Source organism: Podarcis melisellensis (assembly GCF_964234715.1).
Source record: "Podarcis melisellensis genome assembly, chromosome: 6".
Taxonomy (NCBI): Eukaryota; Metazoa; Chordata; class Lepidosauria; order Squamata; family Lacertidae; genus Podarcis; species Podarcis melisellensis.
The window spans coordinates 86,149,792-86,177,774 of NC_138538.1; the positions used below are offsets into that span (position 1 = coordinate 86,149,792).

At 43.0% G+C, this 27,983-nt stretch overlaps 1 protein-coding gene across 2 annotated transcripts; it reads left to right on the forward strand.

Moving 5' to 3' along the window:
• Positions 1-5,503: 5,503 nt before the first annotated feature.
• PTGS2 (prostaglandin-endoperoxide synthase 2) lies at positions 5,504-26,436 on the forward strand. 2 transcript variants are annotated; one of them, XM_081914889.1, is made up of 10 exons: positions 5,504-5,525; positions 20,152-20,268; positions 20,360-20,503; positions 21,250-21,393; positions 22,236-22,417; positions 23,089-23,172; positions 23,521-23,767; positions 24,567-24,853; positions 25,148-25,295; positions 25,677-26,436. In XM_081914889.1, exons 2-10 carry the CDS (start codon positions 20,196-20,198, stop codon positions 26,078-26,080), a joined length of 1,713 nt encoding a protein of 570 aa, XP_081771015.1. In that variant the 5' UTR covers positions 5,504-5,525; positions 20,152-20,195; the 3' UTR covers positions 26,081-26,436. The 2 variants fall into 2 exon arrangements, with proteins under 2 accessions (XP_081771015.1, XP_081771014.1); XM_081914888.1 differs by lacking the exon at positions 5,504-5,525 and adding an exon at positions 18,093-18,329.
• The last annotated feature ends 1,547 nt before the right edge of the window (positions 26,437-27,983 follow it).

Genomic DNA, 27,983 nt, shown 5'->3' on the forward strand with positions numbered 1-27,983 from the left:
AAATAAATGTAGACGATTGAACTGCAGGCACAATGGGAAATGAGTCAAAAGCAGCAACTGCTTGGTTTTTGTTGCCATCACTTAATGCCTTGTCCAATTCAAAAAGAATAAAATAAACTACCTTAATCAGAAGGGGGCAGTAACAATCTTTGGACTGCTCTTCAACTGCAGTTTTAACCCTAAACGGAGAACAAGGAGTAGGTAGCAGAAGGTCTAAAATGTCACACAGAGAATAGAAAACTCCACAAAATCTCTTTGTGACGTGATGCAATTGACAAAAAGGGATGTTTCTGAAGAAAAACCAATGATATACTTAGTTGAATTCTTGGTCCCCCTGGTTTCTGAGTGGATGGACTGCTTTCATTTTAAAATTTCAAATGATACTGCCTTCTATTTTTATGGTTCAATTCTTCGTGTGTTTCTAAAAACTTTGGTCACAACCTTCACCCATGATTGAGTTTATCTGAGGTAGAGTATTGCATTTCCAGATAAAAAACAAAGCTGAGTCATCGCAGCTGAAGAGACAGCAGTCTAACTGGGACTTGGTCACATCAAGAAGAGGAACTGTTGGTGCGTGCAGACAGAGACGGAGATGAATAAAATGAAATGGACATTGTCAGCATTTTGGCCAAATGCTATGATCTGAATGTGGAGCATCCAGTCTATGCTGTTTTCTCACTTTGCCATCAGCCAAGCACGTTTAAGCTAGCTCTTTGATCCTGAATTCCTTCCCTGCCAGAATGATGATGATGAAGAAGATTTTATTATTTTTACCCCGCCCATCTGGCTGGTTTTCCCCAGCCACTCTAGGTGGCTTACAGCACGTTAAAAATTGTAAAATGTACATAGCTGTCATACACAGGTGACTGCAATTACAGATTATAGATAGATAGATAGATAATACAGGGCTCATACACACTTCCACATGTGCTGTGCCTAGAAAGCACAAGTCCTGGCAGTTTCCTACTTGACCCACGCTTTCTAAGCATGGGTCCAAGGAGTTTTCCGCTTGCCCTGCTCCTTTCCAAGGGAAAACCCGCTCTTTAGTGATACATCAGAACAAAAGGCAATCTGGGGGAAACCCAGATTCCTGTTGGCTCCAACTGAGCACCAAAGAGCAGTTTTTTTCCAGGAGGGTGACGAAAGCAGCAGAACAAGGGCAGGTGTGGGAAGGAAGACTGCTTTCATCATGGACTTCAGTCCCAATCCCTTGCCTCAGAAAACCTGGGAGGGAGCTGTTGCCTGGGCCCAGACCAGGACCACAGCAGGGGCTAAAGGGCTAAAGGACTCTTAAAAAATGGCCATGAGTCCTTCCTACTAGAAATTTGCGTTTTGTTTTGTTTTGTTTTGTGTTTTGTTTTGTTTAAGCAGCCTGAACTTAAAGATACAGCTAGATAGTTAATGCAACATGTAATTCGTCACAGAGAATTATAGAATCTTAGTGCTGGAAGGGACTCCAAGAGTCATCTGGTCCAACCCTCTGCAATGCAGGAATCTCAGCGATCCAAGCTCTGTTTAAAAAGCTCCATGGAAAGAGAGTCCACCACCTCTCGTTGGAGTCTGTTCCACTGCCGAACAGCTCTCCCTGTCAGAATGTTTTTCTGAATGTTTAGTCAGAATCTCCTTTCTTACAACTTGAAAGCATGCGAAGCACTTTCAAAGACTTTTGGGTGCTGCAGTATACCCCTCACAGATGACTTCTTCTTCTTCCTCCTCTTATTTGAATTTATATACCATCTTATACCCAGGACTTACAATTCTCACCAACTGTTAACACACGAGTGTGGCTAGAATTTCAAGGGGGGGCGTGTGCTTCAATTGTGATTCAAAGATATAGTGTGTAATCATCTTCTCTCTTTTTTCTGATATTTATTGGATTTTCTTCATTTTTTAAAAAAGTGTTTAATTATAGCTATTATTCAAACTTGTGTCTTTGGGTTTGGTTTGGTTTCTCAACATTTCAAAGGAGCTTGAGAGTTGCATCTTTCAGAAATGAGCAGGAGCATTTTAAAGTCTCCTCAAACAAGTGGATGCCTGCAAAACATTCCTACCAATGGAAGCACTTAGAGATTTAGGCAAATTAGGCAGCTGTGAGAATGTCCCTGCTTGGCACTCAGAAGGTCCAAAATTCATCTCTACGTTGAATATCACCCTATGTTCCCAATAGATTTTATCATGGTACCTGTGCGCTGTTTTTATTTAAGTCAGGTAACTGAAAAAGTACCGCTCCCCACGCAATCTTTTTGTATAAAATATTTTTTATTATGTTTTACATAACAAATTTTAATTCGAACATATCATTCCCCTTCACATTTAGGATTCTCAGAATCCCTTGACTTCCCTCCGCCCTTCCACAGTTACCATTATCAATCCTTTTTTCGCTCTGCTTATGTTATTTTGTTATAATTTGTTTTGTTTTTTAAAAAAATGCCATTTTCCCATTGTATTTTGTACATTACAAGCATTACTCTAATCATGCCAAAGTTTTTAGTTGTTTACAGTGTTCTCTTAGATATATTATAATTTTTTTCCATTCCTTCGTAAAGTTCTTCTCCTCCTGGTCTCTGATTTTCTCAGTCAGTTTTGCCATTTTGGTATAGTCCATCATCTTCATCATCCATTCTCCCCTGGTTGGACCTTTGTCTTCTTTCTATCTTTGAGCCAGTAGTATCCTCACTGCTGTCGTCGGGTACATAAATCTTTTCTGCTCTCTTGGAATCTCTGTGCCTAAAACGCCTAACAAAAAAGCCTCTGGTTTTTCCCCGCAAATGTTATTTTAAATTAAAAAAAAAAATAGTCCAGTAGCATCTTAGAGAATAACTAAGTTTGTTCTGGGTATAAGCTTTCGTGTGCATGCACACTTCTTCAGATACATTTACCTTAACTCATCATAAATCATTTCCCAGAATGCTTAAATTATCTTGCCTGTCCACTGTGATTTTGTCAAAAACAACAACTCTGAATGCAGCAAAGAAATGGAAGGTAAATGTAGAAAAGGGCTGCAGACCTACTGCAGGCATCTCCCAGACAAGTGGGACCCTTGAGAGAAATTCCAATTGTTTGCAGACCATTCCCATTTATTTATCAGAATATCTGCAGCCCACACGGACCTATCAATACTGGAAGTAAATACTGGAATATGTGTGAGATTCTTATATTTGCATTGCTTCTCCTCGGTCTTTTGAGATGTGCCTGGTAAAGCTAGCAGCCATCCCACCCCCAACCTCCTTCTCACAGGAAACCCCACACAACTGCATGACCTGCTCGCATATGAGACTCCTTCGCCATATATTTGCCTTGTGCTGCAAAGAAGAAATATTGAAATGAATGCAGAGAGTGTGAGCATGCTGTGAAAATACAGGAAGTTTGAGAGAGCGGGAAGTTCTGGCATAGTGCAGAAAGAGAATTACTGAATTAAGATTGCATCAGAAGTGCCTTCTGTGGATAATATAGCAATGGTAAAGGGAGCAATGGTAAATGGGAGCAGGTGGCGATGTGGTCTAAACCACTGAGCCTCTTGGGCTTGCCGATCAGAAGGTCAGCGATTCAAATCCCCACGACGGGGTGAGCTCCCATTGCTCTGTCCCAGCTCCTGCCAACCTAGCTGTTCAAAAGCACGCCAGCGCAAGTAGATAAATCGGTACCACTATCACAGGAAGGTGAATGGCATTTCCATGTGCTCTGGTTTCCATCACGGTGTTCCGTTGCACCAGAAGTGCTTTAGTCCTGCTGGCCACATGACCTGGAAAGCTGTCTGTGGACAAACGCCAGCTCCCTCGGCCTGAAAGCGAGATGAGCGCCGCAACCCATAGTCGCCTTTGACTGGATTATATGCTAAGGTTCCCAGACGTCCCCGTTTCCCGGGGATGGTCCCAGGATTTACAAATCAGTCCCCTTACAAAATCCATTGAAGTTGAAAAGTGTCTCCGGATTCATTGAAAAAAAAATCTGGTAACCTTATTATACACCATGGGTGTCCTTTACCTTTTTACCTTTAATACAGCAATGTAACTCACTGAAGTTAATGAACTTATTCAAGTGCACTGTAGTGTAACATAACCAGGGCCTGGCTGTCTATGAGGCAGACTGAGGCAGCTGCCTCAGGCGGTGGAATTCAAGGGGTGCCTCTGTGGGCATCTGCCACCAGAGAAGTGAGGAAAAGTGGCTTCCAAGAACTGGCAAGTCTCATGAGAACCCACAAGATATTGCTGGAGCCCTGGCAAGCGAGGATTTGGCAGGGGTGGCAAGGGGCTGCACACACAGGGCAACCCTTTCCCAATTCGCCTCAGGCTGCGAAACAGGATGGGCTGCTCCTGAATATGCCTGAAGTAGAAGATCAGTAGCATAGTAGTGCCCTGAACAGTCTTTATTTTTGGTGCCTTCCCTTCTTTTCCATTTTTTGCTGCGCTTCAGCATTGTCGTCGTTTAGTCGTGTCCGACTCCAGAGCACTCCTGTCTTCCACTGCCTCCCGCAGTTTGGTCAAACTCATGCTGGGAGCTTCGAGAACACTGTCCAACCATCTCGTCCTCTGTCGTCCCCTTCTCCTTGTGCCCTCAATCTTTCCCAACATCAGGGTCTTTTCCAGGGAGTCTTCTCTTCTCATGAGGTGGCCAAAGTACTGGAGCCTCAGCTTCAGGATCTGAGCCAGTGTGGTGTAGTGGTTAAGAGCGGTAGACTCGTAATCTGGTGAACCGGGTTCACTTCCCCGCTCCTCCACATGCAGCTGCTGGGTGACCTTGGGCTAGTCACACTTCTTTGAAGTCTCTCAGCCCCACTCACCTCACAGATTGTTTGTTGTGGGGGAGGAAGGGAAAGGAGAATGTTAGCTGCTTTGAGTCTCCTTCGGGTCGTGATAAAGTAGGATATCAAATCCAAACTCTTCTTCTTCTAAACAACTGCAAATCAGACACATCTCTTCTGGAAATGACAAACTTACAGCAGCCTCTGAATTATGTGGGTATTTCACCAACAACTAAAGACTCTGGTGAAGATTAGCATTCTTTACAGCACAATCTCAGGCATGTCTACTCAGAAGGAAGTCCCACTGAGCTCAGTGGGGCTTACTCCCGGGGAGGTGAGATAGCTAAGACTACCACATAAACTGATTGAAAAGCCTTTATTAGAGCTAAGCTTTCAAGTTCACCAGAATTCTTATTCAGACTGGACGTTACTTACATAAGAAAAGAAGTGGGCGTGAAGAAACAATGTTATTTGATGTGATGTCAGATTTTGCAGTTCATACCAGTGTTTTTTCCCATCACACCCATCAACGGTCTCTGTTTTCTCATCCCCACCCACGTTTTTTTAATAGCCAGAGTGAATGGGTGCTAATGAGTTCAAAAGCTTTCTTGCTACTTTGTGACCTGTCACTTAATTCCGCTTCTGATGGACAGAACACACCTACCTGCCATTGTTCTCCAGAACTCTAGTTCATTTCAGGGAATGTCCTAATGAACTTTGCCAACTACTGCATCAAACTTTTCCAACTGAAGTCTTGTGGAACTAAATGGTTATGCAAGAAAAGGTAAAAAGGTAAAGGACTCTTGGACGGTTTAGTTCCGTCAAAGGCAACTATGGGGTTGCAGCGCTCATCTCACTTTCAGGCTGAGGGAGTCGGCGTTTGTCCACAGACAGTTTTCTGGGTCATGTGGCCAGCAGGACTAAACCGCTTCTGGTGCAATGGGACACTGTGACAGAAACCAGAGGGCACTGAAACACTGTTTACCTTCCCGCCACAGCACTACCTATTTATCTACTTGCACTGGTGTGCTTTCGAACTGCAAGGTTGGCAGGAGCTGGGACAGAGCAATGGGAGCTCACCGCATTGCAGGGATTCGAACTGCCGACCTTCTGATTGGCAAGCCCAAGAGGCTCAGTGGTTTAGACCACAGCTACTGAAATGTAAGCTATTTGGTAGTTTCCAGGGCTGGTCCACTGGTTCTCTCCAGAGGTCAATCCAGTTATAAAGATGGATGTTATGTAGTAATCTTGGATCTTAGAACAATAGTCAACTGATTGGCTTGCAGGAGAAAACCAATCAGGCTCCAGGAAGAAGTTAATCAGCCTATTAGGCTGGTAGGATCATAGAATGCAACAACTGATTGGCCTGCAGGAAAAGACCAATCAGGCTCCAGGAGGGAAGCAGAATCAGCCAGTCAAACGGGACTCATTGCGTAAATAATGTATATAAAAGCCTGAGATATGGGGGGCAATTCAACCACTGTTTTACAAGCTGCAATAAAGAGCATGGAATCACTACAGGACCCCGATTATATTTCAATGGATTTTGCAGGTATTTAGAAAATTCATTTCTTGTGGCGCGTCCAGAAAAACTCAGAAGGCACTGCAGGAAGAGCAGTCGCTTAGGCTGAAGAGCCAGGTCCTTTGTGTATTGAAGAAAAAGTAGCAGGTCTTTTCTTTCCTAACCAGAGGTGCCATCTAGGGGTGAGCCAAGGGGCCCCAAATTTTCATGGTGGGAGCCGGGTCCCCTCAATATTCCCCAGATCTATGTTCTGGTCCGTCAAAGTTTACCGTTCATTCACACATACATAATGTTTCTCAGAAAATGCTTAATGGCCTAACGGTCCACTGCCATTGGAACTAGTAACAAAATAAGGTAAAGGTAAAGGGACCCCTGACCATTAGGTCCAGTTGTGACCGACTCTGGGGTTGCGGCTGAGGGAGCCGGTGTACAGCTTCCGGGTCATGTGGCCAGCATGACTAAGCCGCTTCTGGCGAACCAGAGCAGCATACGGAAATGCCATTTACCTTCCCGCCGGAGCTGTACCTATTTATCTACTTGCACTTTGACATGCTTTCAAACTGCTAGGTTGGCAGTAGCAGGGACTGAAGAACAGGAGCTCACCCGGTCGCAGGGATTCGAACCGCCAACCTTCTGATTGGCAAATCCTAGGCTCTGTGGTTTAACCCACAGCGCCACCTACATCCCTAGTAACAAAATACATAAGATTAAAGCTATATCAAGTTTATCCATAAATTCAGTGTAAAGGGAGATTGGATACCTAACTGGAATCATGGAACTTTTGAGACTTTCTCCAAAACCATCACAATGCAGAGAGATACATAAGTACCGGTACTTCAGAAGTCACACGGAACCCGTTCCAGAAGTCCATTCGACTTCTAAAATGTCCAGAAACCCAAGCGCAGCTTCTGATTGGCTGCAGGAAGCTCCTGTAGCCAATCAGAAGCCCTGTCGGACATTCGGCTTCCAAAAGAACATTTGAAAACCGGAACACTCACTTCTGGTTTTTGATCGTTCGGGAGCTAGAACGTTCGACTCCCAAGGCGTTAGGGAGCCAAGGTACGACTATATGCAGAAAGGCAGGGCTGGACTTTGGTAATCTTTTGGAATACAGTACCAAGTACGAGGCCAAAATTTGGCACCACAAAATGGATCATCACAGTTTTGGATCTTCTCAATCTTATACCCCTTTGGCTCAATGCCTTGTGCAGTGGAACTGCCCACACCACCCAATATCTGGCACTGACACAGGTGAAGGTCCACCTGAAAGAATATAAGGACAGAGAAGGCAAGGGCCTCAGTCACCAGAATGAGAATGAAGGTCTCTTCATGTATGCAACAACAGCAGCAAGAATACTTATTGCAAAGTATTGGAAGACACAAGATCTACCCACCCTGGAAGAGCGGCAGATGAAGGTGATGGACTATATGGAACTGGCGGAAATGACTGGCAGAATCCGAGACCAGGGAGAAGAGTTGGTGGAAGAGGACTGGAAGAAATTTAAAGACTACTTGCAGAAACACTGTAAAATTAATGAATGTTAAAATGATGTTGGATTAAAAATAAGTGGCATTAGCAACAAAGTTAATAAGAATATGCAAAAAGGAATTGATAATGGATGGAAATATAGAGTTATAATATGTTAAGATATAGAGTTAAGATAAATGAAAGAGGGCAAGGATTTGCTGATTTGATTATGTAAATGGGATTACAAAAAGGGGAGGTGTGAGGAGGTCAAGGAAACAAGCTAATGAGTTTAAAGTTATAAAATATGGATTTGTTTTTAATTTTTAATTTTTTTCTTATCTTTTTGTCTTTTGTCTTTTGTATTTTTATTTTTCTTTCTTCTTTTTTATGCATTTTTGTATTTATGTTTTTGTAAAATCTTAATAAATATTCTATTAAAAAAAACCAGAATGAGAATGAAGGTCACCCAAGGCAGCAATGCTCTCTTAACACACTTTGAAACAAGGAAAGCAATACACAATATTGAAAAAACAGCACACCTCTGGTAAGTCCATCAAGCCCAGAGTCTAAAATTACTGAACTGTGCCTCTAGCGCATAGCGATGCTATGTGTGTTATTAGACTCTGCAGATTTTGTGACAGATTACAGACACACAGAAATGTGTCAAAAAATTCATAGCATCAAATCTAAAAAGTTCATTTGCCTGGAAGTAAGTCTGCTTCCTGGTTTTCTACAGAAGTGAAACATTTCTAGAGAAAATGATGAAAGTATTATTTCTTCTGTAATCAGCAAAATGTATTCCCATGGTGGTTTTTTTGGTTACAGAGAATAGTCTCCACAGAGAAAGTGTATTGCTTTAGAATGTAGAGTTAGATGGAAATCTGTATGCATGGCCAGCCCAGACATGCAATACTTACCTTAAAATAGAGATGGGGAAGAGGCAGAACCAGGTGGAAACTAGGGAAAGAATATTGTTATTGTGGTCTCCAACTTGCAGATCAGATAGATAGATAGATAGATAGATAGATAGATAGATAGATAGATAGATGATAGACAGACAGAGACTTCAATGGGGAAGTAAAATGAAAGAAAAGAAAGGGGGGAACCCTGTAATTGTGAGGCGCTGAGGGAATTTTGGTGAAATTGTGACCCCGCAGGTTAGGGATTTTTTCCAAAAAAAAATTGTGAGCGTGCGGGTTGAGGCGTCGAGGGCTGATTTTTTTTTGTCTATGATAAAATGTACATTTTACACCACCAAACTTTCCAGGGGAGAAATTGCAACAGTTTGCCAGGCACCATTTTTGAGTGAATTGGATGTCAGATTTTTGGTGAAATTGTGACTCCGCGGGTTAGGGATTTTTTTGGAAAAAGATTTTCTGTGGCCTGATTCCCCCCCCCCCTATGATAAAATGTTCCTTTTACACTTTCAAACATTCCAGGGGAGAATTTGTAACTGTTTAGCACCATTTTTGAGTGAATTGGGTAACGTCAGATTTTTTTTGTGAAATTGTGACCCCGCGGGTTAGGGATTTTCCCCCGAAAAAATGTCTTTCTGCGGGTTCAGGCACCGAGGGCTATTCTGTTTGATCTATGATAAAGCGTGCTTTTTGCACCGCCAAACCTTGCAGGGGAGTATTTGCAGCAGTTTGGCACCATTTTTGAATGAATTGGATATTTCAGATTTTTGGTTAGGGATTTGAGATTTTTTCACAAAAAAGTTTTTCCACAGGTTATGGAGATGCTTTTCTGTGTCAACACCAGGTGAATAATGAAGCATACTAATAATTCACAAGATTTTGATTTTTGCAGGCTTTTTAAAATTTGCCACTGAACATGTTTAAAGTGTTTGTTATTGAAGATCTGATAATTTTGATTTCACCATATATTGTGAACTGCCCCAATATATATATTTTTTTCTGAATGAAAGGATAGTATAGAAATGTTCTCCATATACATACATGTCTCCACCTGCATTCTAAAATGTTAGCCTCAGCAGGCTGTAGCTTCATCTTGATGTGTAGATTGGCTCTGAAAGCATGCAATGAAAACATCTTTACTTCAGCTGTTTTTTCTTTTTGTTTTTAAATTTCAAGAACATGCTCATCCGGTTTTGGAAAGGTCAGCTATGCGGTTTTAAAATCCTTTACGTTCCTTTTCAAACTGCTTATTGCCAGTGGATGCTGTCTGTCACTGTTTTCCCCTTGCAACGTGTTATAATTAGGATGCTGGACACGGGAGGCGCTGTGGTCTAAACCACTAAGCCTCTTGGGCTTGCCGATCGGAAGGTCGGCAGTTCGAATCCCCGTGACGGGGTGAGTTCCCGTTGCTCTGTTCCAGCTCCTGCCAACCTAGCAGTTCGAAAGCACACTGGCGCAAGTAGATAAATAGGTACCACTCTGACGGGAAGGTAAATGGCATTTCCATGCGCTCTGGTTTCCATCACTGTGTCCTGTTGCACCAGAAACGGTTTAGTCATGCTGGCCACATGACCCAGAAAGCTGCCTGTGGACAAATGCCGGCTCCCTCAGCCTGAAAGCGAGATGAACGCTGCAATGCTAAAGTCGCATTTGACCGGGCTTAACCATCCAGGGGTCCTTTACCTTTAATTAGGATGATGTGGTTTACTGTCATAGGCCAGCCTTGGTATGGAGAAGCAATATCTCTGCAGGCTTCATGGGCTTGGCTGCCCACTGACAGTTCCTGGGGGTAGTACCCACCCTACCTTGTGCACCCTGAAAGCTTTGCTCCTGTCGTAGTCTGGGACTTTCTCAACTTTGGGTCCCGAGATGTTGCTGAATTACAGCTCCCATCATCGCTAGCCAGCTGTTAGGGATGGTTGGAGATGTGGTTCAAGAACATCTGGGGACCCAAGGCTGAGAAAGCCTGGTCTGGGAACTAGAGGAACATGAGCTCAGAAAGCTCTCTGCATCTGTGGATCCCCAATATGGCGCCCTGTGCGAGGCCAAAATTTGGTACCCCCCAGTTAGAATCGTTATATCATATAATCTTCTGTTGTCCATTACATTCGGCTTCACGGTCCAAGTTTCTGGCCCCATATTTATCGAGAATTGCTGACGGACCTCAGGAAGCCGAAATAATATACTTATTAAACGACGAAGATACAAGTGTAGATCCCTTGCAGTCGCTAGATACCTGATTAATGTTTTATTTCAAAAGAGGAGAAATGGATCACTGTATGACTCTGACAGCTTAGCTAAACTTAAGAACCATCAATAAGTGCCAGAACCAAGACGCATACCCCCCAAAATCTGATGGATTTGAATTGCGGTTTACATAGAGGGAGCTTATTGTGTATAGTGTTTACTTAACTGAAGTAAAATTGTTTTAACTTGGAACTGTTTAAATTGCATTGTTTATGGATAAATTTTGATGTATTGTTTTCGATATGGGCCAATGGCCGCAATAAATAAATCTATCTATCTATCTTGGTACCCCCCAGTTATGGATCTTCTCAATTATGGATCTTCTCAATTTTTGCACGTCCTCGGCTCATCACCCTGAGGGGTAGGGGGACTGCCTCAACTGCCTAAACCTGGTGCTGATCCCTGTTGGGAATTGCTTCCCACCTAATGAACCGTAATCTCCAGATTCCTAGCTTTATTATTTATTTATTTTTTTAAAAAGTATGTTTCTAGCATTTATAGAACCTGAAATATGAAGGAAACTGTCCAAGCACCATTCTCAGTTGTATTGTGAGAAACTAGTTGTACAATAGGTTTATTCCAGGGGTCAGCAAACGTTTTCAGCAGGGGGCCAATCCACTGTCCCTCAGACCTTGTGGGGGGTGAACTGAAGGGTTGAGCCAACCTGCTTATATAGAGCTCAACAACAACGCAACTGTAACAACTTTCTGTAGCTATCCAATCGCTGAACGTCACTTTCAATTCCTTATTTGCATATGTGGACCTGAGTGAAAACTATCTACAGTACCCCCCCGCTGGCCCAGGGTGAGAACTTCAGTATATAACAAATACCTTCCAGAGAGCAAGAAGAGGTACAATAGAGAGAGTAGGTGAAGGTAGGGGTAAAGGATCCCTGGATAGTTAGGTTAGGTCCAGTTAGGTCTAGTCCACATGGGGTTGCAGCGTTCATCTTGGTTTCAGGCTGAGGGAGATGGTGTTTGTCCACAGCTTTCCAGGTCATGTGGCCAGCAGGACTAAACTGCTACTGGTGCATGGAGGACTGTGACAAGTGCCAGAGCACCCGGAAACACCGTTTACCTTCCTTCTACAGCAGTACCTATTTATCTACTTGCACTGGCATGCTGTCGAACTGCTAGGTTGGCAGGAGCTGGGACAGAGCAACGGGAGCTCACACCATTGCGGGTATTTGAACCTCTGACCTCCCATGATCCCTAGCTAGCAGGACCAGTGGTCAGGGATGATGGGAATAGTAGTCCCCAAACATCTGGAGAGCCCAGTTTGCCTAGGCCTGCCCAAGAGGCACAGTGGTTTAGACCACAGTGCCACCCGCGTCCCGCTAGACTTGCAGCTGTTCTCAACCTGTGGGTCCCCAGATGTTGTTAGACTACAACCCCCATCATCCCTGAGCTCTGGCTTTGCTAGCTAGGGGTGATGGGAGTTGTAGTTCAACAGCATCTGGGGACCCACAGGTTGAGAAAGGCTGTGCTAGAGAGAGAATAAAGAAGCAATAGCTAGTCACTGAGGCACATTGTCCCTGGTACAATGGGTTTTTGCGAAGAGGTTTGGGAGAATTGCGATTGGTGCCTCCTCATGCTTTTGTCAGGAGGGTGGGAACGTGAGAATGAGCCTGTTCTGCGGTGGCTCCTCATTTGTGGAATGCTCTCCCCAGGGAGGGGGAGAGAGGGTTCTCTCCTTCTGGCCATTGGTCAGTAGTCATGGCTATTTAATGTTTGACAGGAAAGGGGAGACTATAGGACATGGAAGTATGCATGAAATATACTTGCAGCTGAGTTTGAATTTCATGCTCTTTATTCATCTCGTAGTAGCAATGAATCAAACTTTCCCCAAAACATCTAGCTATATATACATTATTCACACAATGGGCCCCACGTGATTGGCTAATTCCGGGGCTGCTCCTGTAGGCCAATCAGGTTGCAGATTCACTTCCTCCAGAAGCCTAATTGGCTGTTTCTGCAGGACAATCAGGTCGCTGATTCACTTCCACCTGGAGCTGGATTGGGTGGCTCCTGCGGACCAATCAGACTGCCGCATTCTGGATCCTATTGTTCTAGGATTCAGCTCAGTACATAACAATGCATCTACCTCAGGAGGGGGGCTGTACTGAAACACTCTGCAGTAGATGTCTGATCCCCTGCATGCCAACAGAGAATTTAGCTGCATGTGAGGATGAGTGAGGCAGACATGGTTTTCTCTTCTGTAGGAACAGAGGAGAGTGGATACCCAGTTCGGACAAAACAAATTGTGTACATACACTCTACCCTTAAAGCTCATTTGGAGCACATTCTTTCCCCTCAAAAGATTGTGTGCCAAGGCATCCTAACCACAAAGTTCCTAGCAGAACAATAAAACACACTGACACAAAGGATTTTGGTTTATGGGTTCAAGCAGGCCACAACTTTATTGGTTACAGATGTGAGCGGTTTGGCTTAGGCATTGGGGTGAAGCCAGGCTGTGTCTTGCCTGTCTGCAGGGAGTCCACTTAAGGGCAAACCACCGATAGGGGGCGCCCTATGACTTACATCAGATAGTGGCACCCCGAGGGGTCTTCGTAGGGGCTGTGACATGGCCCTAGACCACGTCCAGGCTTCGGACAGGATCCACACCCCGGATGCCTTATACAGCAGGGGTAGACAACCTAAGGCCCATGGGACAATCACTTTCTCAATCCGGCCCATGGACGGTCCAAGAATCAGCGTGTTTTTACATGAGTAGAATGTGTCCTTTTATTTAAAATGCATCTCTGGGTTATTTGAGGGGCATAGGAAGTCGTTCATCCCCCCCCCAAAAAATAGTCCGGCCCCTCACAAGGTCTGAGGGACAGTGGAGCGGCCCATGGCTGAAAACGGTTGCTGACCTCTGCTTTACAGGTTACCCTTATTGAGGCAACTCAGTCTCCAGTATTTTCCTACTATTACTATTATGATTATTTCCTATTATTATTTTTATCCACTTTTTTCCCTTCCTGGATTCAAACTGGAGACACACTATAATCAAAAGGATGTGTATGCACTTTCTCAAATTTCCCCCAAACCATGGGAGCAAACCCTCCCTGTAAATTCAGGACAGCACAGTTTAACTCTGCCCTCGCTCCCATTTCGGAAAGTTCAAGCATGTCTTGAAAATTCCTCAACTGGTTATTCTGACTGGTGTGTAATTGGAATTTATAAGTTTCTGGAATGCAGAGTTAAAGTAAATTATCGAATCATCAATTCTAGCATGCACTAGAAAGACAGACAACAAAATAATATAATTTGGCATTCGAACAATTGGCATTATTGATTGTATTATAATTTGGTATTGTGACAATGAGGCTTTTATTGGGTTATTGTAATTGAAAACTAATAAAAATTATTGCACAAGAAAATTCCTCAGCTGCAGAGTGAGCTGCATGAAGGAATCCTACTATGGATTTACTACAGTGAGCACTTAAAAAAAAAAAAGTTATTACTTTTAAAAGCATCTTAAAGGCTAACGTATTGCTACAGCATAAACTTTCATGGACTGGACTCCATTCCATCACATACGTTAGATAGGTAGGTGAAAGGAGGATAACATCTAAAGGAGAGAGAGAGAAAATGTTAATCATGAGTCCGGAGGAAAATGAAATACAGATATTAGGCAGTAGCTCCCTTTTTAAGCACACCAAAGATACAAGCAGCTAAGAGAAGCTAATCTCAGCTCCCTTCTTACCTGCTCTCACCTTACCTGGCTGCATTCCATTGCTTCAAAAACATTTTCTTCACCTTGACTCCTTTAAGTTATTGGAGCTGGGCTGGGAGAAAAGTCCTTTAAAGGAACAGCAATCTGACAGGGACAGGGTTTGTTCCTGGCTTATGTGCTCCTCCTTTTTGAGGAGATGAGAGAGGGAAAGGAAGGAAGTAGCTGGCATGCCAGGGTATTCGTCCATTTTGCCCAGTATTGTTTAGATCTGCTAACCAGAGCCGAGTGCAAAAATGAGGGAGCACATTTTGAGAGTAGGAATTTCTTTTCAGCGCAGCATCAGTACTGAACTGAGACCACAGACCTTTCGCACAAAGGCCTGCTCCTAACTTTTTTTCATTTCAGCAGCCGAATGTAGTTGGGGGCAGGGTGGATAAAAATCAATGATTTTTAAAATAATAATAATAATAATAATAATAATAATAATTCAGATTTTTTAAAAATTTAAATCGGAATTTAAAAATGAAATGCTTTTGGAGGAAAAATCTTTCTAAAGATAGTTTTCTATTTAAGTTACATTATAGTCCAAGGGCTATTCATCAGCAAATAAGGATTTGTTCTAAGTTTTTCATGTGTACTAAAACACAGTGTAAGTTTTTTTAAAAAAACACGTTTAACCACATCGGCTAACAAACATGGATACATATGCTATAATGTTATTGTTTTAGTTAAATAAATTGTCTAAATTGTTCTTAAGGAAATGATTATTTTTCCTCCTTCCAATAAAGCACAGCAGAAAAGTTGTCCAAATATAAACAAGAATTTCATAATTATCTGACTACGCATTTCTGATAGAATAACCAAATCAGTAATTTTTGATGTAACTGTGAAAACTACTCTGAAAATTTATTATTTCAAGAACGAAACCTTCCTCTGGTTGTAAATACTAAGAGGATGCCAGCAAGGTTGAAGCTTTCTGTAAAAATAATTTAAATCAAGCTTTACTGACTAGTGATTTAAATCAAGTCTTACTGACTAGTGATTTAAATTGATTTGTTTTAAATCAAATCCACTCTGGTTGGAGGAAAGCCATTTTGATGTTGGGATTGTTAAGCAATTGGTGATCCTTGCTGATCCCCAGAGATCTGTTAGCATAGCCAGATCTAACTTCTGCCAGCCTCTGCCAACGTGCTGCCCCTTTTAAGTGGAGGTGAAACCCAGGCCCTTCCACACAGAAGGCAAATGTTTGGCCACTAAGCTGTGTGATGCTCTTCCCTTTTCCCCCATGTGAACAGGGCAAACTGCTGCTCACTGCATCTAGTTCTCTAATAAATAAGTAAGCAAGCAAAACAAAGAAAGGGAAGATCAAATAAAGGGAAGATACCTACTGTTAAGGGACGCGGGTGGCACTGTGGGTTAAACCACAGAGCCTAGGGCTTGCCGATCAGAAGGTCGGTGGTTCAAATCCCCGTGACGGGGTGAGCTCCCGTTGCTCGGTCCCTGCTCCTGCCAACCTAGCAGTTCGAAAGCATGTCAAAGTGCAATTAGATAAATGGATACCGCTCCGGCGGGAAGGTAAACGGCGTTTCCGTGCGCTGCTCTGGTTTGCCAGAAGCAGCTTAGTCATGCTGCCCACATGACCCGGAAGCTGTACTCCGGCTCCCTCGGCCAGTAAAGCGAGATGAGCGCCGCAACCCCAGAGTTGGTCACGACTGGACCTAATGTTCAGGGGTCCCTTTAGCTTTACCTACTGTAAGGTCAACCTTACAAGGTTCTTGCAGTGGTAAGGCAGGTGAATTTAATACCGTATTTTTCTGTGTATAAGATGAGTCCAAAAATAATATAAAAAATTGGGGGTCGACTTATACACAGGTGGTGCAGAGGGTAGGCGCTACACAGCGGTGATTGGGCGTGTGATTGGTGTATGCGGCCAGGTGTGGTTGGGATTTGTTGTTGTGGCTTTTGGACGGGCGATTTGTGGCTGTGTTCGGTCAGACGATTGGTGCAGAGCTGTCAACATTTCCCTTTTTTTAAAGGGAAATTCCCTTATTCAGAATAGGATTCCTCGCAAGAAAAGGGGAAACTTGACAGCTATGGATTGGTGCCTTCTGTGAGGTGTGCGATTGGCAGCTGCAGTCAGGCGGTTATCAACATCACCCTTATTCTTATTCTTCCATAGGACCCAGAAAACAATACAGTGGTACCTCGGGTTACATATGCTTCAGGTTACATACGCTTCAGGTTACACACTCTGCTAACCCAGAAATAGTACCTCAGGTTAAGAACTTTGCTTCAGGATGAGAACAGAAATCGCGCTCCGGAGGCGTGGCGGCAGCAGGAGACCCCATTAGCTAAAGTGGTCTTCAGGTTAAGAACAGTTTCAGGTTAAGAACAGACCTCCGGAACGAATTAAGTACTTAACCCAAGGTACCACTGTACATTGTGTAACAAATGCTATCCAACCCAAATCATGTGGCATCCAAGGCTATATAGCTGGGGCAACAAAAATGCAACCATAGTAATCTATTCTAACCATTTGCTGTTCTTTCATGATATCTGAACTTTTCTGACTGAGCCTCACTCCCAGGGATCCAGTTTGTGAATCGGAAGTGGGGGCTGGGTCACCAATAAAGTGTGTGTGTGTGTGTGTGTGTGTGTGTGTGTGTGTGTGTGTGTGTGTGTGAGAGAGAGAGAGAGAGAGAGAGAGAGAGAGAGAGAGAGAGAGAGAGAGAGAGAGATATTTGGGGAAGGCACGGACTTATAGGAGGCTTTGGAAAGATTTTGGAGCTGCCAGTCAACCCGGAGCATGCCGTTATTTCAAGATCCGAATTAAGAATGTCAGAAAGGAGCGCGGTGGCGAGGAAGCGTCTGCGTTGGAAGCCAACCCAGACATTGCCTGCCGGAAGAATCATTTCTTCAACACCTGTAGCAGGTGAGCAAGATCTTGCCGGAAGGCACTGGCCTCCCTCACAGTGATCCTCCGCAGGCTTGGGATCCACAGCAAGAAGTAACGACCAACTTAACCCTAGCAAGAATCGGCATTTGCGGATCTGCTTCTGGCTCTAACTTCACGGCCCCACCTGGCGACTCTTTACGCGCTGGCTCCGCCTCTGAGATCGCTCAGAGAGCAGCAGGAGACTCTTGAATATGAGGGTCGTGGGTTCGAGTCCCATGTCGGGCAAGAAAAAGATCAGAGAAATGTTGGGGGCTGGCGTTCTCCCACATTTCCACAAACCCCATCGCGCAATATCCCTCTCCGTCCCCACCTCTCTCTCCCTTTCCCGTGGCAAATGCAGGGGAGTTCAACGCACAAGCCCACTTGGCTTTGATTTCAAAGCGGAACGAAAGGGATCGCCCAGCTTTGGGGCGGTGAGAATCCGTGCAAACCTGCGGGGGAAAAGCGAGTGCCAAACGTTCCTCGTCTCCGCGCCACCCCCACTTGCGTCTCCGGGGGCGGATCCTGCTCGCTTCCTGCGCGCAATCGTGAGTCACTCCGGCTGCGCATAAAGGCAAGCAGGTCCGCGCCAGCTGCTCCAGACTCGGAGATCTCTTCAAGAGCACCAGCTGCGGATCCTGAACGGCGCTGGGCAGCTAGTGAAAGCTCCTCGGGAATATCTATTTATATAATAATATATATATTATTATTTATTTTATCATATCCGCGATTTCGGAAGCTGAGCCTGCTACTTTGTGCGCCAAAAATGATTGCACCCTGCGTTGTCTTGTTTTCTATCTTGGCCATTAGCCAAGCAGGTAAGTGCTGCTGATCTTTTTAAAATTAAGTCTGTGCTAGCTACAAAAAAATCCAGCGCTGTGTTGAGCTGGGATGGGGGGGCACTTACCTTCGGTGCAAATCCTATTGGCTTCCTAGGGTTGCGCATTGCTATCTCATTTTGTCCTTTTCCTGGCGCTCTTCGGGTTTTTAAGAATGGTACACTTACCATTCAGAGCACCGATGCTGTTTTGTTGCAATATATGCAGGCTTGAACTTTGAAGGAGCCTGGAAATGTTTAAGTAACCTTGAAATGAGAGGTTAACTTGTAAAAGTGCTGACAGTCCCCCAAAAAGTATTTTTTTGGGTCAGGTTAGGTTAGGGGAAAAATATCATGTAGGGTCTTAGTCAGGGACTATAGATAAAAGTATTTAGAGGACTCGTTTTGGACTGTAAGAACATGAGTGGTTTTATTCTTGTATCTATGAATGTATTTTAACTGAATATAATTATTTCTGGCTTTGTCTCCTCGGCACCTATGTTGTCTGAATTAGGGTTAATTTCCTTTAATAAAAGGCAAATGTAGAGGGAAAAACCAGTATCTCCTGGTGCTTTTCCTCCAGCCTTCTGTGCACTCATTCTGAAAAGATTAATGAAGCAGTAACTCAATATTATGCCCATTCATACTCTTTCTTCTTCCTTGGCCAGGAAAAGTTATGTAAAGGAGGGCAAGGAGCTGAAAGCATCAAAAGTGTTTGATGCTGGTGCTAAGGGCAGCCTTTTTCTGTACGTCGTTTGCCTAGCCTGTAAAATGGGGAGAGGCATCGTAACTTCTGTTTTCAAACTAGTGTATGCCTTTTCTTTTTTACATTCTTTTATTTAAGTGTGGATAAACCATGATGCAGAGTCAAATGTATGTAAACGGTTACCAGTGATTTTTGGAAGTGCATCTTGCTAAGTATCTTCTTAGGAGACGGCCAGAAACTTTTAGAATCGCTTGGGGGGGGGGGCACGGTGGCATAGAGGAAGGATTAGACATCAGCGCCGGTAGTACTCTGAGACTTTATTAGAAGCTGCTGGCATCATTATGTTCACTGGAAAGTGAACTTAAGTTTCTTAGAGCACAAACCTATAAATGTCTAACCAGAGGAGGAAGCCTAATTGGAGCTTGTTCTCAGATATAGGGGTTGTAGCCTTAGATACACAATACAATATCCTAGATGAATGCTTTATTATATTTCAGGGATGCGTGTTATATTTGCCTGCCTTTGTTCCTGCCAGTGGTACTAATTTCTGCTAACATGATCTAGTAAAAGTTGTACATGTTTCATAAGAAAGACTATTGCCCAAGAATTTAAGTATCACGACTAGTGAAATCCATTCTTCGGGGTTTGTAGGCAATCGCCTTCTCTTCCATCTTTGCCCAGAGCGGACTCCCCATCAATTTCGAGAAGAGTTTTTCTCCAGCTGAAAGTTCCTATGAAATGACTCTTCGGTGTTAGTGTGTCTGCAGAAGCAGCAGCTACGGCAGAAATCATTTCCCCAGCAACAATACAGGGGTGCTAGTGATGATTCTGTAGGCAGCTGCATTTAGAACTATTTTCCAAAATTGGGGTCTTTTCCACCCAAGATAGTTAGATCTGCCTCCTGCTGCTTCTTCATGCTCCCAACAGCTATACCGTAACGTCATGTGCGTGATGCACTAACAAACTAGAAAGGCTGGATGCATTCTGTGGGGAAATATAATATGATGGTATCAAGTGGCAGTTGTTCTCTAGGGAACTAATCAATTAGCACTGGTCCAAGGGCCTTTATAAGACTCTAGATCTCGCTTTGACAGCACACCTCTTGATTCCCTTCCAGTTAATCCTTGCTGCTCAAATCCATGCCAAAACAGAGGAGTCTGCATGACAACAGGATTTGACCGCTATGAATGTGACTGTACGCGGACTGGTTATTACGGGGAAAACTGCACTACACGTACGTATTCCAGAAAGTTACGCTTGCACAATTAGCATTTAGGAGCATTTAACGGATTTTGCTAATGTTCATTGCGTTTTGTTCCTTGCAGCGGAATTTTTTACTTGGCTGAAAGTGACGCTGAAACCCACACCGTCCACAGTCCACTACCTTCTCACTCATTTCAAAGCAGTCTGGGATGTCATCAACAACTTCCCTTTCCTCCACAATGCCATCATGAGATACGTATTGATGTGTAAGTATCCGTATCTCTTGATGCTACTTTTACAGCACAGTCCCGTACGCGTCTACTCAGAAGTAAGTCTCGTTGAGTTCATTGGCACTTGCTCTTGGGTAAATGAGCATTGGACTGGAGGCTTAATCTTGGGGGTAGATATTTACCCAAGCACTTTGAAGTGTTATATGTTGGTTACAATTTATTTTGATCTAATGCAGTAGCCTCACACTAGCCACTCAGCCTTCTAATAAATGACATTAGGCAAAACAATGGCTAAGTCAAGCTGCTTCTTTAGGTGCCATCTGCCTCTTTTTGAAGATAAGAGCAGAAGTCCAAACCTTTCTTCAAAGTCCATGTATGGTACACACTGAAAATAGGTTTAGCGGTAATTTCCTCTCTATGGGTTACTGTAGTTCTGTGACAGGGGTGGGGAATCTCTGTCAAAGAGTTTTGAGCACCCTTGCCAAACTCCAGTTCTTGGGAATCTGAGAGAAACCATTGATGGACATTTTAAGTGTAAGAATCTTTCGGCGTAGTTGTGACCCAAGAGACAAAAATGCGGAGAGAGTAAAATTGAAAATGGATTTTTACATTCCACGTCACTTCTGAAAATGGACTTTTCAAGGTCAGATGCTTACCCCCCGTGGGGCTCAGACTGTGAAATTAGACTGTGTGGGAAGTTTTGTGAGGAAGGTTCTCTGTCTCCATACTGTGGTCATTTAAGCATCGTCATAATTTTCCTGGTTCTTTCTCTCCCCTTCCAGCAAGATCCCATTTAATAGAGAGCCCACCAACATATAACAGCCATTATGGTTACAAAAGCTGGGAAGCCTATTCGAACCTTTCTTACTATACTAGAACTCTTCCGCCGGTAGACCACAACTGCCCAACCCCTATGGGTGTGAAAGGTAAGAAGGGGGGGGGCGGAATCTGTGCATGTGAATGTAAGACAAAATGAAATATTATTCCTCCTGTATGTACACAAGGCCAGTGGGGGCAACGTTGACCTCCTTTCTCAATGCAATAGTTAATTATGTTCAGTGACTGCCTGAAAACGGCTTAAATCTTAGAGAATATGTCTGAAGGAGAAACACACGATATTGAGTGTGCGTTACAGCACATATTTTCCCAGCGAAACGTTTTGTCTTCCTTTGTCAAAGAAACAGAAAACTTGCTGTGGTTGTTAATCAGCCAACAAGTTGTGTGTATATTGGCAACCAAATGAATAACTAACAGGTTTAAACCAAGACAACTACCGGTATATTTAATATGATAATTAACAATTGGACAGGTTTCCAAACTGCAAAGAAGCTATCAACATGCATTAAGCTGGGGTTTGACATTTTTAATTCTTCCTGTCAAACTCCTGTAGAACAGACAGGAAACAGCTGCAGTTATTCAGTCTCTAGTGCATGGGTAGGCAAACTAAGGCCCGGGGGCTGGATCCGGCCCAATCGGCTTCTCAATCCGGCCCGTGGACAGTCTGAGAATCAGCGTGTCTTTACATGAGTCAAATGTGTCCTTTTATTTAAAATGCATCTCTGGGTTATTTGTGGGGCCTGCCTGGTGTTTTTAAATGAGTAGAATGTGTGCTTTTATTTAAATTGCATCTCTGGGTTATTTGTGGGGCATAGGAATTTGTTCACAAATGTCTGAGGGACAGTGGACCAGTCCCCTGCTGAAAATGTTTGCTGACTGCTGCTCTAGTCCCTTTGGGTGTCAGAAAAATAAATGATTGCTTTGATTGCAGGTAAGAAGGAGCTTCCCGATTCCAAGCTCATTGTAGAGAAATTTCTACTGCGGAGAAAATTTATTCCCGATCCACAAGGCACAAATATCATGTTCACATTCTTTGCCCAACATTTCACACACCAGTTCTTCAAAACAGATCATCACAAAGGACCAGCCTTCACCAAAGCTCTTGGACATGGGGTAAGATGGCAGAACTGTGACTTGGACTGATGAGTTATTGCAAACAAACCTTTTTATCAACTCCTGCGGTGAGAGGGATATCTTGCCGTCCACAAAGGAGTTGCATCAATATTGTGATAGGCACAATGTACAGCAAATCTTTCTTGCATAACCTCAGAATAGCTTGTTCCCACAATCTTATGTGCCCACTGTGTGGGAGAACCATTTGACTTTATTTGGTCAGTCTCTAAAATAGCAATTAGGTTCTCCTCAATTTATGGAAAAATAACTATTGCATCCCTGAATTTGGGGTGAAAAATGCAGTCGGTGTGTCTGTTTATAAACAGGTTTTGTCTGTAACACAACTTTCTAAGATAATACTTTAAGCAAGGGTGGTGGTGATTTATACTGTTGTAATAGTGGTTGTTTACAAGGGCTCCTGCTTTTTGAAGTTGTCATTGAGGACAGCGCAAAAACTTGAAAGAGCTGCGCTTCTGAAATTTTATCAGTAATGACATTTGAGAAATAACATTGTTTTCCAACACTTATAATGAGTGGATAGAACTCTCACTTCCATTGGAACGTCACTGCAACATACTATGTTCTGAAACATTTAGAGGGAGAATCTAATTGTTTTTCTGTCTCATCTGACAAATTAAAATTAGACTTTGATGTTCCTATTATTTCAACAGGTTGATCTAAATCACATCTATGGAGAAACTTTGGACAGGCAGATGAAACTCAGACTGTTTAAGGACGGGAAGCTGAAATTTCAGGTTAGTTTGGATTCCTTCTGAAAATCCTGCAGTGTGCTGAGAAAACGAGAGCATCACTTATGTTAACATCTTAACCAGGAAGAGAGGAGCTTTTGTGTTTCCTCTGATGCAGAGAAGGTCCACAGGCATTTCAATAACTGCATTAGATACCCTATTCTTACTAGATAACTATGTGCATCTAGATCAATGCTACAATTTACAATAAACATCTGTACTTGAAAACCACTGGAAATTGACCAGTATAAACATATTATATTTTCACTGGATTTTAGTATTCTTGGCTCAAATTCAGTATGATAGAAGATTCTATATGGTGCCATGCTCATTTATTTGTTTTTTTAATTACAGATGATTGATGGAGAGATGTACCCACCTACGGTCAAAGAAACTCAGGCAGAAATGATCTACCCACCACATGTCCCTGAGCACCTGAAATTTTCTGTAGGGCAAGAGGTCTTTGGTTTGGTTCCAGGGCTGATGATGTATGCCACGTTATGGCTCCGGGAACACAACCGGGTCTGTGACATTCTGAAGGGCGAGCATCCAGAATGGGATGATGAGCAGCTGTTCCAAACTGCCCGGCTGATCTTAACAGGTAATTCTTACAAATGCTCATGGTTAACATACAACTACTCGATGGAATTTTGCTGCTGCTAGATGTGGTGATGGCCATGACCTAAGATGGCTTTAAATGGGTTGAGACAAATTTATGGCCCAACATCATCTGTTGCCTTATGTTGTCTAAGCAGAATGTCCATGTATAGAGGCAATAGGTTGTATGAATACTGAATAGGAACATGAAAGAATGGCTTATTACCCTTTTGCCTTGATTCTGAGTTTCCCAGGGACATTTTGTTGGCCACCGTTTGAAATGTGTTGCCAGTCAAAATGCATTTTTGGTCTGAATCAGGAAGGCCATTCTTGTATTCTTCAGCATTCAACATTGTTTACGAAATATAAGGGAATAGGAGGTGCTGTGGCCTAAACCACTGAGCCTCTTGGGCTTGCCGATCGGAAGGTTGGCGTTTTGAATCCGCGCAACAGGGTGAGATCCCTTTGCTCTGTCCAGCTCCTGCCAACCTAGCAGTTCAAAAGCACGCCAGTGCAAGTAGATAAATAGGTACCGCTGTGGCAGGAAGGCAAATGGCATTTCTGTGCGCTCTGGTTTCCATCACGGTTTTCCCTTTGCGCCAGAAGCTGTTTAGTCCTGCTGGCCACATGACCCAGAAAGCTGTTTGTAGACAAATGCCAGCTCCCTTGGCCTGAAGAGAGATGAGGGCCGCAACCCATAATCACCTTCGCCTGGACTTAACCGTCCAGGAATCCTTTACCCTTTTATTGTTTAGGAAATGAAAAGACTGACTGACTGACTTTTGTTTTCTGTGGGGAAACAGGAGAGACCATCAAGATTGTGATTGAAGACTACGTGCAGCACCTGAGTGGCTACCACTTCAAGTTGAAGTTTGACCCAGAGCTGCTCTTCAACCAGAGATTCCAGTATCAGAACAGAATAGCGGCAGAATTCAACACCCTTTACCACTGGCACCCTCTCCTCCCTGATACCTTCCAGATCCATGACCAAGAATACACATACCAGCAGTTCATCTATAACAACTCCATCATGTTAGAACATGGTCTTTCCCATATGGTGGAATCCTTCTCCAGGCAAAGGGCTGGAAGGGTAAGAATGTATTTTCTACTAAGAAATTGCATAGCCTTCATCTCGAGGCAACATGATACAACTGTCCTCCTGTTAAGTCACTCCAATATCTGAAAATGTTTTGAGCACGGGAAGAATGATTAGGGGAAGGGGGAATTTGTGGCACAGTTTTAGACTGCCTTCAGCTTTCTCTGTCGTATTTCTCACTGTAAATCCAAGAGATGGATAAAAGTTTGAGGTCCATCTGATTTCAAAGGGGCTTGAAGTTCTGATCTGCATGTGGTTTCTCATATGACTCCATTTCTTTGAAAACAGGTAGCTGGTGGGCGGAACGTCCCTGCTGCGGTGCAGAAAGTAGCAAAAGCCTCCATTGATCAAAGCCGACAGATGAGATACCGCTCCTTGAATGAGTACCGGAAGCACTTTATGCTGAAACCCTTTCAGTCATTTGAAGAGCTCACAGGTAAGACTTCTCCTCTAGTTACAGATAGGTAGCCGTGTTGGTCTGCCATAGTCAAAACAAAAAAAACTCCTTCCAGTAGCACCTTAAAGAACAACTAAGTTAGTTCTTGGTATGAGCTTTCGTGTGCAAAAGATGAGCTTTCGTGTGCATCTTTTTCGTGTGTATCTGAAGAAGTGTGCATGCACACGAAAGCTCATACCATGGCAGCTTTTGCAACAGCTAGAAGCCTCTCCCTGTCCTCCATAAGGCAATTCCCATTCTCCTTTTCAGAATCTTCTAGAATAATTACTTAGTGATTTAGAACTGAATACAAAACTGTGGAGAAAAAGGCTAAAGTTTTACTACTATGTGGTTGTTGTTTTTTTTGTCTCCCTATTCCAGGAGAAAAAGAAATGGCTGCAGAACTTGAAGAACTCTATGGGGATATTGATGCTATGGAGCTCTATCCAGCCCTCCTTGTCGAAAAACCACGTCCTGGAGCCATCTTTGGTGAGACCATGATAGAACTTGGGGCACCGTTCTCCCTGAAAGGTCTCATGGGAAATGTCATCTGCTCACCAGAGTACTGGAAGCCCAGCACCTTTGGGGGCAAAGTTGGCTTTGACATAGTGAACACAGCCTCCATCCAAAACCTTATCTGCAACAATGTGGAAGGTTGTCCCCTCGTGGCTTTCCACGTCCTAAACCCAGAAACAGCAGCAACGAATAACGTCAGCACCTCCACCACAGCAAGAGACGAGATCGGCCGAGCTGTGCTACTAAAAGAGCGCTCTGCTGAACTATAGGGAACAGCTATTTGTATATTTATTTATTTATGATATCTATTATATTGTTGTTTTTGTTGTTATTTATAGTTCAGGCCAAACACCATGGATTTTTTTCCCTGTGCCTTGGCATCTAACTCACGATGCCAGACTTAAAGGGGGAGTTCTGCTTAGATTTGTAGGACTGGATCCCTTGGTTTTTAAGACTATCTTCTGTACCAGAAAGATGTATTCCAAAATGGATCAGGGCATTAGATCTGCTGCTTAAACTTGAACATAAACAATAGTTCTGCCTCTTAAACTTGACAGGTATGATCCTAAATACAAAACCATGTTACGTGCTGTTATCTGAGAGTCTGGAAGTGCTCTGGTTTTTTTGAAGGAAAAAAAAACCACAACAAAAATCCAGAACAATTCTGGAAATCTGTGCTCATGAATACTGTCCTTTTACAGAAATCTTTGTACTTTACAAAATGAATGTAGGACAAAAAGAATCCTTATGGTTTAGCCAGAGTTAAGGATTTTTACCCCCTGTTTATAGTAAACTCGGTAGGGTGCACAAACACTTAAACTGAGAGGGAGCACGGATGCAAATTTGGGGAAAAGGAAAATTTATTTTCACTACCTCTCCCATGTGACACAGCAATAGGTTTTGATAATGGACTGATCATCATTTTGTGTGTGTCTATAACTGCACTTCCCTTTTATTGCACACACAGTTCCTTCCTCTTCTAAGAGTAAAACCACAAATGTGTAGGACGCAACTCAGTGAAACCATTCACATGTAACTCCTCTTGAAATGTATAGGAGCTTGCAGTCTCTGCAGAATCTCAATTGCTTTTTAATGGAAAGTTCCCCCCTAGCTCTATGTAATTGTGACTGGAAGATGAAATTTTACTTTTTGGTTTAATGCTCCAAAAAAGGCTTGGAACTGTAGGTTTCTCTTTCATTATAATTAAGAATATGTAAAAAACCAACACAAAAACAACAGCCAAAAACCAGTCCTTTCTTTTTCCTCCCAAATTAATAGTTTTCAATTATAAAGAGTGGATCCGTATCATTTTAATGTCCTCGCAGAGACTCAAAGGCTCTATACAGAACAAGGGTGGACGACCTCTGTTGTAGAATATAACACTAAACTCATTCTTTCTGAACCCTAAAGTGCCTTCAGGTGTTTGAAACTCCATAGAGGAGCCAGTGAGATAGTTGTGCTGCCTCTTTTGAGATGCTTATGTAATGTGATGGGTGATATATATCTCTCCCATAAGTAAGAACTGGAGTTTCAGATGTCATTTAGGACTCAAATCAATATGACTTGAGATACAGACCAGTACTGTAGGTTCCCAAACCCTGCTTTAACACAGCACTTTATGTATACAAAAGCCATTTCAATTTTTAGATACTGACACTGCATTTCTGTTAATATTATTATACTTCAGTTTCTATTTTTTTTAAAAAAAAAAAAATCTATTCCACTTTTCAAGTTGGCTAATAAACATAATTCCTCAAGTAAACCAACAGGCATGTCAATTAATAACTTGGGTATTGTCAATTTTACACATTCAATTAGATGCTAATTAATGGACTGGTAACTTGGGAAATGCAACCTTATTCTCATATTGTAGGTATTAAACCTTTCATATTGCTTAAGAAATGCATGTTTAATAGTATGGTTCTGAAGCCCGTACGTTACTGGCCCTCTTGGTTGAAAAACCCTCTGTTATTTGTACTCTGGAAATTGATATAATGATTATCTGTTAAAGCAAAGTGCTAAAGGAAAAAAATATCACTGGAAAAGGAAATATTGGTGTAACCCAAGGAAATATGGACAAAAGTCACCGGGAAACTTGAGAAAACTCCATGATATCTGCTGTTTGTGCTTTTGTAGCACTCAGTGGAGGTTGCTGAGGAGAACTTCTGGTGG